Consider the following 12,386-nt stretch of genomic DNA (forward strand, 5'->3'; position numbering starts at 1 on the left):
ACACTTGGGAGGAGTGTAAAATGAGATTTTTGAAGTGCTAATAACAATTCCCAAATTTAAAGTTAAATATAAATAGTACTTAACGAAAACTGATCGCATGATGTACGATATGATCATGGGATCCCCCGGATCCCCAGAAAAAGGATCCAGCGAGAATCATTTTTCGAAAAATAGGATTGTTCTCCAAACATTTTGCAATGAACAAGTAACACTTGTCCTTTTAATTTAAGTTTATCTTTTCTTTCATTATCTTACGAAGAATACGATATTTTACAACGAGATAATTCACCCGCAATAGAAACATGCCACCATATAAGCCAGCCAATAAACAATTAAATTAATATCAAACTCATCTTGTAAGTATATGACCGAGTAGACCTCCTCTATTTCCATGTTAATGGAGAGTTACATTTTTTGAAGAGAATTTCTAATTAGAGATTCTTTTGGCATGTTTCGATGTATTCAATGCACTTTAGTTTTTAGCCGTTATATTTTTTGTTTGAATTCAAATAATTAAAATGCAATAGAAAAAAATTTCAATGCATAAAAATGTACTAGAGCATAATAAAATTCTGAGGGTAAAGTGTTCACCGGCTATTCCCTAGAAAATTCCTGATTTCTTGTGAACAAGTGAAAACCTAGGTTTCATTACCATGAAACTTAATATCATCTTTAATTTACCGCTAAATTAAAGAAGAGACAGGTATAATATCATTACATACCAACGGAAACTTAATATCATCTTTAATTTAAGAATTCCCCTATTCTGTTTGGGGAATTAAATTTTCTTAAAATCAATATAGAGTATCGTAAACTCGGGACTACAAGACCTTATACGAGGTGAACGTTCTCAATCAACTGAGAGTACAGACTCATTATATCCTCAAGTATAATTAAGAAATTTTAAGATATTCGATGAATGTTTATTACTTCAAGGGATGGGCGAATAAAACATATACTAATCCATCCAATTTCAGACTCGAACACTTTTATGCTCTAACAATATGGTGTCCTCTTTCTTCTACTGCATTGAATGAGAATTCATTCCAGATTATGTCTGTATCTTTAATTAATCCAAAGTTCCTTCGCTGATTGGAAGGATTAGACGGGCGATTAGACGGGCGATTAGACACGATTCCCGTCGTTAATAACCATTAGTCAAACTAAAGCAAACCAATATATTCATCACCAAACAGAAAAAGCAACGAAACCAAGCATCATATTCCTGAAGGAAATGTATCTGTGCATAATTGATGATGTCAAAGATTACCAAGAATTTGAAATTTAAGGGCAGCAGATACCTTTCGTCGGTAACTTTAGACGTAGATTAGCTGAATCGAGTAAGTGGCATCCGGGTGCTTTCTTTAGTATTAGCCATTTGGAATGAGCACACGATCTGGACGGCAATTCGCTATTGGCTATTCCACGGATAATCTAGAGAAAGATAAGTCCCATCATCCAAGTTTCCTTCACACCACTTCTGTTCAGAATCTCAGAGATGGTGAAATGAATCAAGTTCTTCCAAAAAGACATCGAAACTGCGCAGTATATATACCCTAATAATCTCCAGCACACAAGTATTAAAAAGAATTGAACTTGACATTTTTTTTTCTAGATGCAAGTCAATCGAACCATTCGCTAAAGCACAGAGAACTCAACTGGTCAGTCTACTAGCCTGATTGTGACTCGTGTATTGTGTCGATGGGCTTCCAATGTGTTTCCCTTTCTGCAGTAGAGGGCATGCTTCCTGCTGATACATCAGAGTCCAACACCCAGTTGCGTCATGTCATTATAATTAACGTCAAAAGTAGAACACATCCCTCAAGTTCTACCACATTGCAGAAAGTTATGTTTTAGTGAGTCAATCATGATAGTACACAGAACAAAGATTCAATCTGATTTGGTATAAGCAACTAGCTCTATTTTTTGATCTGGTGTAAACGAAATAAGCAATAGAGAAATAAAAATCGAACATACTAGGGAGATGAGATACTACAACCCAGCAACGTAGGAATTTGAGTGTGTGGCATATCTCACCCATCGATATGGATTGTAGCTCTTCCACTTCTTTGTTATATGCAAGTACTTTACCTGTATCAAGACAGATGAAGAAACACAACATCTTAGAATAACTGAGAATACATGATTATAGATGTATGAAAAATCGAAAATACAGAACTGGTTCGTGTTGTGAGTTTGATTCTCAAATTAAGGTCAACTAACTCACCTAGATGGCTACTTTAGAACCTAATTTTGATTTACACATAAAATTCACTTGTAGGACACAAGTCAGTTTTAATTTGGTAGCACTGCTTACATAGACTCCCAGCCCTTGTTTCTACACAATTCTAATAGCATTAAGAAAATTTAAGCTCTGAGTTTGTACCATAGGTCAACAGAAATTGGATGCATCCGGTTAGGTCCTTAGAAGGTCAAGAGAAAATCTTACCAGAAGCCTTTAAGCATTGACCATAGGTATTGTGAAGGTCATGCTAAGAGGTGCAGCTTCTTTGGTAATATTTCCTACATCAGTACAAATGCAGAAACAAAGTAGAATTTACACACCAGTTTCTTTTTCATTCTTCTGACACATAAATGACATTGAATATAATATAGCATTACAGGCTCCAAAATAAAATAGTGTATACCAAGTGATTCCTGTGAAAATGTCAGCTTTGCCTGTAAACCAACAATCTACAATGTAAGGCACCTGTTACTAATTTCGAACACTGAAGCAAACCCATCAGTTGTGTTTCCAACCGCTCCAGGTTCCAACTCAAAACTAACCCTGACGTAGCCCAGAGCGGACGAGATAATCAGTAATGCAAATATGGAACCAGTTTGAAAGATTAAATTTTTCCCCATTCTTGCATGTGGTTACCTAAAGATTTATCGCTGAGTAAAAGTTCATCCAAATTTTCTAAAAGCTGTCCCAAGTTTGAACTGAAACATAATAAATAGTGTGTAATATACAAGAGACAATTCCATGAAACATATTAAAGAAGAGAAAGAAAAGGAATAATTTAGGAAATGAATTGTCTGCCTAACTGGAATTGCTCCACTGTTGTTGATCCTGTCAATCCTGAACCCTACTTGAAAGTATCAACGTTTACATAAGAGTTCCTTTATATGCTTTTCTATATGGTTAATCATAACCAACGATAACATTACCGAGAAGTTCAGTAAATCATATATGTGGAGTTGCTTATAAAAGTATAACATTATCATACATTAATGATCAATGGCTAGTTTGGTACAATATAGGTCAAATATCTACAAATAAAAGTTAACAATCAAAGTCTATGCTCTATGCTCTTCAGTCAACAGAAGCAAAATATAAGACAGCAGACCAGAAATCTAACATTAATTTTGCTCTAACTCTAAGGTAGGCATTTGCTGTATATGCTGGCAGCGGAATCTGCACAAGGATTTTATCTGCAATAATGCTTGAGGGGAAATCAGCCTAACAAAGCATGATTTAGATGGAATCGGATGTTACTATTTTAAGATACAAAAGTTTTTTGAACTTTTTCTTCACCTTAGGCAGTCCTGTTTCTTCAATAAACGCATTAATACGAAAGGATGGCTTGAACTCCTGAGTGATGCGGTAATTCATGACAGGAAATTCACCATCTGTTGGTAACTATTAAACAGTGGCGTGATCCATTAACTTTAGCACTAACAGAACAGTAGTTATATCTCCCTCCTCAAGAAGTACTGCAGACGATTAAAAATTACAGTGTCTCAATCAGACTCACCAATGTAAGTGTTCTGTCAACATTGAAACTATCAAGATGTACAGATTCGTGGAAATTACAATCGTCTACTATAAAAACCCCTGTTCCTAAAATATAATCTGTTGGAAGAGGCAGCATAATCAGATTAAGAGGGCAATGCTACTAACAGTACTGACATCCAAATCTCACAGATCACACTCAATCCCAGCAAACTATTAAAGAAAGATAGGAAACGAAGACTACCGAGCAAGTCGAATTTCTGGATTGCCTGTGAGATAACTCTTCAATTGGATGGTACCATCAATCTCAGAAGTATATATCCCTGCAAGAACAACATCATAGTAATCAAAACAGCTCAAAATTGATTACCACCTGGGGGTTGTGACGCTAACAAGAAATAAAAATGGCGAGCCAAACACAAGGTACTTACACTGGAACTGAAAGTAACACTCATTTTTTCAATTACGTACTCCACGCTCATTTGCAACAACAGATTTTGCGATTGTCGTCACTGGCATTCTTTTGGCCTGATACCAACATGCAAGTTTAGCAAGTCAATCAAACCATACAATTCAATCAGAACCAACCAAAAATACTGCCACCAGAATGCAAATGATCATATAAATAATACCGTAAAAATTCCAGCAGAACCCGGAGGCAGTAACTGCACAGGATCAACCACAACCGGCTCATTGAACACATACGACTCCCATAATATACAACAGGTTAGCAAGATTACACACACATAAGTCACAAAATGCAGGACTTTGAAGACACCCACAATGATTTGGTCCAGCAACTCGTACACAAGCACGAATTTTTTTCGCAACGATTCTTCACCAAGGACCCGAGGCAGTCTTTAACAACTCTAGATATTCTTCTCAAAATTCCAAAACAAGAGAGGGAGACGAATTCACTCTATGTTACTCATGCAAAATCGAAAATTGGTTAATTTTTCGAAAATGCATTAATCTAAATGATTCTAAATAAATAAATAAGAACACTGAAAATACCTACAAAGACAGGCGGTGCGTCGCCGTCGCCGTCGTCCTTCCAGACCGTCACTTTCCGGAAGAAAACCTCCGCGCTTCCCTTCGGAACTCCGCCGCGATCTGCATCAAATTTTCAAAATTTGAAGCCTGAAACCACAGAAATTTGAAAATTTTGAAGAACCGAATCAAATGCGAGCGAGTGAGAGCGAGACTTACAGCCGCGGAAGACGATGCCGTCGCCCCTCTCTCCGCGAAAGCTCGAAGCTTCTTCTTCCCGTGGATTTGGCGCCACGTTTTAAAGTCACGAGCCAATCACGTGACTCCAACGAGACGACGACGTAGCGAGGCCGTTGAATGCCCGCCTTGCTAAAAAAAAGATGGGTCCCGCCGATTAAAAATATCCGTTGGTCTTCTCGCTAGCGTTAAAAGAGCGAAATCTGGTGGGAGATGCTGCGATTCGTCATCCATCGGACAAAAACAAGAAATAAATAATTAAATTAAAAATAATAATCCAGAAAATATTAAAAAATAATTAAAATCCGCATCATAATTGTCACGAGCTCTTCCCCTCTCTGCTCTAACCGCGACGAGATCACGAACCCACAGCTCTCCGCTCGTCAACCGCCCATATTTCTACGCACCCAGATCGGAATCCGAGTTCCCAATTCCAGATGACTTGATTCGGTGAATTCGGGTGCGAAATTGGAACTAGGGTTTGTGTCGGTGGAATTGGGGCAAGTTTGCGGTGGATTGGATTAGAATTGGGACTGATTCGGACGAGGGATAGCGGAGTGGATGGGACTGGACTGAAAAAGGTAAAATCTTTCTGTTTGTTTGATGAGAATCTGATAGCTTTCTGCGGGAAAAAAGAAGAAATTAATCGAATTTGTTAATGTGAAGGAAAAATGGCGACGCAAGTGGAGCCTCCGAACGGGATCGGGGCGAAAGGGAAGCATTACTACTCGATGTGGCAGACGCTGTTCGAGATCGACACCAAGTACGTGCCGATCAAGCCGATCGGGCGGGGAGCGTACGGCATCGTTTGCTCGTCGGTGAACAGGGAGACGAACGAGAAGGTGGCGATTAAGAAGATCAACAATGCGTTCGAGAACCGAATCGACGCGCTGCGGACGCTGCGGGAGCTGAAGCTGTTGCAGCACCTCCGGCACGAGAATGTGATTGCCTTGAAGGATGTGATGATGCCGATTCAGAGGAAGAGCTTTAAAGACGTGTACTTGGTGTACGAGCTCATGGATACCGATCTCCACCAGATTATCAAGTCTTCGCAGCCGCTTTCGAATGATCACTGTCAGTATTTCCTCTTTCAGGTAATGTAAATTGATTGTTTTTGGATTCGGAGTATCTTTCGCTTTGTTTTGTTAGTGAAATTGTTACCAAATTGGTGATTTAATCGGTATGAACTCGTACTCTCGTACATATATTGTCCAATTTACTTTGCTATCTTGTCCATTTTTGGCTACTTGGAAGATGAAACATGTTTACATTTTGGAATGCTTCATAGAAGCTGATACTGCAGAACACTTTTGATAGTTCTCGCTCGGTTTTATGAAAATTCGGAGACAAGACCGCTGCACTAGCGTTGTTGAACATAGATTGTTGAGTGGTGCTACTGTTTCTTTCATCAATTTGAATTTGAATTATTGATTTGGTTTAGACTAGGGCTTTTAAGGGATGAGTATGATGGATGGATTGAGCTGCATGATTTGCTTTTGCCATGCTTCCTTTATGCCTTTCGTTCTTTTTCTTTTTTGGGAAAAACCCTTTTTTGTACTTCTTCTTGTTAATTTATTTCTTTCTACGGAATTTGTCCTCCATTGTTTCGAATTTAAAACTTTTGGAGAGGATATATTCACAGTTGTCTTTTGTGTTAATCTTTTTTTTCACTTGTACTGAAGAAAATAGAATTTCCTTGCAGCTGCTTCGAGGCCTACAGTATCTCCATTCTGCAAACATTCTCCATCGTGATTTGAAGCCTGGAAACCTTCTTATCAATGCAAACTGTGACTTAAAAATATGTGATTTTGGGCTAGCGCGCACCAGCACAGGAAAGGACCAGTTCATGACCGAGTATGTTGTCACTCGTTGGTACCGTGCCCCTGAGCTCCTGCTCTGCTGTGACAACTATGGAACGTCGATTGATGTGTGGTCTGTTGGGTGCATCTTTGCTGAGCTTCTTGGCCGGAAACCTATCTTCCCTGGTACAGAATGCCTCAACCAGCTCAAACTCATAATTAACATCCTTGGCAGCCAGAGGGAGGAGGATCTCCAATTTATAGACAATCCTAAGGCGACGAAATACATAAAATCGCTGCCCTTTTCTCCAGGGACCCCCCTTTACCCTGATGCTCATCCTCTAGCAATTGATCTACTGCAAAAGATGCTTGTTTTTGACCCATCAAAGAGGATTAGCGTCACTGAAGCACTCCAACACCCATACATGGCCCCATTGTATGATCCTAGTACTAACCCTCCAGCTGAGGTACCTATTGATCTCGACATAGATGAGGATTTAGGAGAAGAGACGATAAGGGAGATGATGTGGAGGGAAATGCTTCTTTACCATCCCGAAGCTGCTACAGACAATGCCGCAGTGTTTTCCTGATCATCTTCGTTCTAGCTTCACTATGTAGAACTTTGAAATGCGTCTTCCATTCCAATAATCTTGAAGCTGCATGCTTCAGCGGGTCGCTCACGCCTTCAGTAGCTTTGTTAATAATAAGTTACGAGCAGCTATGAACCTGAGCCCTGCATATGATTGGCGGCGTTTAAAGTTTGTATATATGTGTGCTTTTGTACGTCTATGGAGTCCGGAACTGGTTTCCTTATGTAACTGGTTTCCTTATGTAATTAACGAAGATACCATTTACGTCCTCGAAATTTTGTATGATAGACTGAAATTTTACCATGGAGGCATGCTATTGAGACACCGATGCAGCGATACTTCTCCTTTCACTGTTCGATTAGTTTCACAGTTCAAAATTAAGTAGTGATTTCCACGCGTCAATGTGTATTCCTGTTTATCGGATTGAATGAATCATACAAGAAATGGAGGTCCATAAGAGGTGGTCCGTGTGCCAGCACGCTGTCCTAGTATTGAGATTTGAGACCCATATGGCTGCTTTGTTAAAGCCAACATTCCTGTGTATACAGGAAGACTAGTTATGGTATACGCACCTTGGCGGGTGGCACGTATACCTCCGGTACTAGTCACAGTTGGGATCGTTTTTCCTTTGTGAGGAATGAGATCGACTTCAGGCACTTACCTTCCGCACCATCTTTAATGTCCCTACATTTCGGTCACAAGCCTATCGTTATTGAGCTCGGCAATTAACATCCGTAGACGTTGGCAAACACAGTCGATGTGGGATTACAAGATAAATGACGTTGGGTTTTATTTTGCCCTTTTCGAGGCCCGAATGGGGTTTGGGTTGGTGTGTCTCCTTCTTCTTCAAGAAGGCTTGGGCCAATTTCCAAGAAAAGGGCCTGTCCGTTTTAAAACTGATGGTCTACAAGCATGCTCCTCACTTTTTACGCGCAAAAAACAATTTCAGTTATTCAATCAAGCATTTCATCGAATACTTTGTGAGGTTATTGTCATCAACCAAATTACAAGCACATGTCAACAGACATTGACGTATGTGGAAACAATATGGTGATTGATATCGAGTGTTGTCGACGCAACCTGTCGACACACGCTTGCAGGCATTACAGCAAACGCTTGGTGGGTGCAAAAGGGATCTGTAAACATTTGGAGGGTTCTCGTAAGACCTTCACATGTATATCTCCCGGACTCTGAGTGGTTCTAACCTTGATCCCAATATGCATATGTCCTTAGTATTTGACTCTGTCGATCACTTTTATTACATGTATAATACTTTTTTTTTTTGTCAAACAATAGATTTTGTTAAATTAGTTATTAGATTAACGACCGACGAGGTTTGAATATACGCCGTTATGAAATGATTCAACTTCTTTCCACCACCATGATAAATGGCCACTTGCATAATATGTATAATATTTCATCTTGTGACTTTTGTTTTCAATACCCGTATCAGTTTTTCGTCCCGCTAATTAAAATACATGCCAAGTTGGCGTCGTGTTTCACGTGGTGATGTTCCCATGAATTAAAAAACAATGCCATATATGAGAAAGGGACGATTAAAGCAAGATTTTTCTTTTTTTTTTCTTTTGTATTTTTGGTGGAACTCTTTTCTCCTTTTGCCCTTTTCAGAAAATTGAGAGAGTTTTAATTGGATGAGAGTGAGTGTCGTGCTTCTTTGACACACAAATTTCTTTGAGTTATTGGTCTCAAAACATCCATGCAAAAATGAGGCACCACCGACATTTTATGCCCTTTAATCTGTCTTCGTCTCCACCAAAGAATTTGGGCCAGTTCTTTTTGGTTCTTGACGTACGTCCAACCAACCAATCAACTTATTGGGCACCTTTCAACTTTCCAACCACCAAACCTACCTAGCTAACTAACCATGATGCTCACGTGTGTTGAGATTCCATAAAATAGTTTCCACCTATTCTAATAATCTGGAAAATTTTGAGATTTCACTGTAAAATCGGATGGCGATATAGAAGTTTTTCTAACTTTTTGTAAAGACATGCAAAGTCTGTTTTTTAATTTGTTGACACGTAATTTACACTTTTAACACATTTTACCACTCTCATAACATGACCAGTTGTGTAATGAAAGATATAAATAAATAAAAATAGTGAAGCAATTACATTCGAGATCTTGTTATAGACATGCTCCAAACTAACCTATCTAGCTAACTAAGCATGATACTCATATGTGTAGAGATTCCAAAAAATATTCAACTATTATAATAACACGACGAAAGAAGTTGAGATTTCACTATAAAATTGGTTGACAATATAGAAGTTTTCTTAACTTTTTGTAAAGACATGCAAGGTTGGTCCTTTAATTTACTGACATAGAATTTACACTTTAACACATTTTATCATTCGCATAACTTGATCGGTCGTGTAATAGAAGATATAGATAAAAAAATTAGTGAAACAATTACATTCAAGATTTTGCTATAGACATGTGCTAGACGTGTTAGTTAGTGTAATGTGCTCATTTGTAGAGAATGAACAGAGGTACATAGACTCTTATTTCAAAATAAAATCACCTTTTATTCATGATTTAATTAGGTTTTTGGGCATTGAATTTCATTCTTTTATTATACAGATATATTTATAATTCCAGCCGATCAAAATAGAAGAACCCACTAGTTATTGGCAGACATTGGAAGACTGCACACGGGAAGGTTCTTGCGCATATGCACGACTAGATCACTAAGTGTTTCATGCATGCATACATATATTATAATTATATAGATACTTAGGATAATTAGACCTAAAGTATATTGGACGATTTTGTCATCTTGTTCAACTTTTGTATATTCTAATATCACGTCCACCGTTTTGATTGAATGATTGCAAGGGGGAATTTACGAAACCTTCATCTCACAGTTCATCACTAGCTCCTTCCACTTCCCAGCATATATATCAACTAGGGATTTTGTGTGGAACTCTAGCTAGTTGCAGCACCAGAATATTAAACTAATCACTGATTAAGAAAGATAAATCATAACAATTTTTTTTTATAAATGTTTAGAGAGAGAGGAGGCTTCCCATCTCATCGTTATGGTATCTCACAGGTCTATTTAGAGATTTACAGAGGGGTGATCTTAACCCCTTTTTTAAGTTTTTACCAATACTCACCAAAAAGGATTGCCGGCAAAAGAACCCGAACCTAAGAAAGGTATGTAGAAGAGAGTACAGTTATCATTTCTCATTAAGAACTATGAGCCAATTACCAACAACAACAACAATCAAACCTTATTTCATGAAGTAGTGTCAGCTTTATGAATCCATAATGTCATTACACTTAATTGTGCACCACGTCTTTCGTTAGGATTCTACCAATGATGAACAAAAAATCCTTATTCTGCAAATAATAAACTCGAAATCTGGAGACGTGATTGCTTGCAAGCAAAAATAATTGCCTTCACAACGAAGGCAGATGCAAGAATATTTGATGGACAAGTAAGTGACCCTAGCTAGTTTTAAGGTTGGTAAGAGGAGTGAAGAGAAAGGTGAGACGACAGCACTACATGTACATTAAGCCTACTTTATACTCTGAAACTCACTACTTTAACGTACACAACTATCTTCCATGCTTGATCATGGGCTCATGATATTCACTTGTAGGAAACCCTAGCTAGTAGCTTCTAATGATATGCAAAATTAAAGGGGAGAGCCTTGAAGAGGATTTCTTCACCAACAAATATTAATTTGGTATGTTGTCCAAATATAATTATAATCACTACTAATGTTCTTGCGTGAGATTATCAGTCATTCTAAGTTGAAGTTAACTGCACTTGCGGACACAAAAGACAATAAACCAAGAATCATATGAATACATTCTAACAAATATAACTTTCCCGTATCGATAATATATATCAATAATTACAGCGACGTATGAAGGACATATCGACAGCATCCGCATGCCCATATTTTCTTTAAAGCAGTCATGGTTAGACTAGATGATTGATAAGTCCCAACTTTTTTCTAGAGACTTATACTCACTAATGAAAGAAGCACAAGGACCAACAACCTCAAATGCTAAGGAAAGTAAGAAAAAACCCCACAAATAGAAAAGATGCACGAATCAAGACTGTTTCCATGTTTTAATTACTTTATTTTTATTTTTTAAGAAAGAGTTTAAGCAGAAGAAAAGAAAAAAAGGTGAAAATCATGGCTGCAAAAGAAGACCAAATAAAATTTGTTTCGGGGACCCCTTTGCAAAAGGCTGAATTACTAGACCCTACGAACCAACTACCACTTTCTCCCTCATCTCTCTCGATCTCGATCTCTCTCAAGATATCTTGATCGATGCCTGATAACAAAAACAAAAAAACAGAAGCAAATATGGTGCTTGGAGTAATGTTTTTTTGGAGAATCACGTCTCAAACGATGCTGATTGACCTTTTTAATTACGTATTGGCATCTCTCCCAAACCTTTTCCTCAATGTGCTCCATCACGTAATTGTTTTTGGGTAAAAGACAGAGAATTCTGGCAATGAAAACTCAAATTTAGGTCCACTTGATGGTAGTATATGACAGAAGAGAATGATGGAAAACAGAAGGCAAACAAAAGTAGACAAGGAGTTTAATTGCGTATTTGCTTCATATTGATTAATTTTCTTTTTATACAAACGATAGCGCTATCTGTCGGACAAAAAAAAAAAGTGTCTAAAAGAAAATCGAATACGAAACCTCGAGTTCGAAGATGAATATTGCTAATCAACGGAATTACAAACCCATCACAATTAACTCCTTTTTCTAGAATGAGTAAAAGGATACATTGCCACCAAACTATTTGTACACAGACTACACTTGTGAATCCATCCCAACTTTTTTTTATGTACACAGAAAGTTTGTATGGTTCATTACGACAATGGTCTATGACATTGTTCTCGTGATTATCATACTTTCTTTCATGAACTCGATTTTTATTTTTTGTAATTATCCAAAGATGTTACTCATATCATTTTAGTTCAACAAACTTCTATCTATGTGGCTCAATTTGAGAGGTAAAAAGTCAAAAGTAATA

The 12,386-nt window shown here is 37.9% G+C and overlaps 1 protein-coding gene, 1 long non-coding RNA gene and 1 pseudogene across 3 annotated transcripts; 1 reads left to right on the top strand and 2 right to left on the bottom strand.

The window, feature by feature from the left end:
- Positions 1 to 1,688: 1,688 nt before the first annotated feature.
- On the bottom strand, positions 1,689 to 4,016 carry LOC137718050 (AP-4 complex subunit mu-like; annotated as a pseudogene). The gene is made up of 6 exons (XR_015965535.1): positions 3,759 to 4,016; positions 3,403 to 3,643; positions 2,649 to 2,798; positions 2,450 to 2,523; positions 1,978 to 2,091; positions 1,689 to 1,828 (listed from the first exon to the last, which is right to left on the bottom strand). The product of XR_015965535.1 is annotated as an AP-4 complex subunit mu-like (transcript).
- Positions 4,017 to 4,206: 190 nt separating this feature from the next.
- Positions 4,207 to 5,084, bottom strand: LOC148695364 (uncharacterized). Its single transcript, XR_015965536.1, has 4 exons — positions 4,946 to 5,084; positions 4,755 to 4,849; positions 4,519 to 4,614; positions 4,207 to 4,264 (listed from the first exon to the last, which is right to left on the bottom strand). It is a non-coding gene; the product is annotated as an uncharacterized LOC148695364 (long non-coding RNA).
- A 97-nt stretch (positions 5,085 to 5,181) lies between these two features.
- LOC137717364 (mitogen-activated protein kinase homolog NTF3) lies at positions 5,182 to 7,655 on the top strand. Its single transcript, XM_068456714.2, has 3 exons — positions 5,182 to 5,544; positions 5,630 to 6,057; positions 6,666 to 7,655. Exons 2-3 carry the CDS (start codon positions 5,635 to 5,637, stop codon positions 7,350 to 7,352), a joined length of 1,110 nt encoding a protein of 369 aa, XP_068312815.1. The 5' UTR covers positions 5,182 to 5,544; positions 5,630 to 5,634; the 3' UTR covers positions 7,353 to 7,655.
- Positions 7,656 to 12,386: the final 4,731 nt, after the last annotated feature.

Source organism: Pyrus communis, chromosome 8, assembly GCF_041283825.1.
Source record: "Pyrus communis isolate YQ-2024b chromosome 8, ASM4128382v1, whole genome shotgun sequence".
NCBI lineage: Eukaryota > Viridiplantae > Streptophyta > Magnoliopsida > Rosales > Rosaceae > Pyrus > Pyrus communis.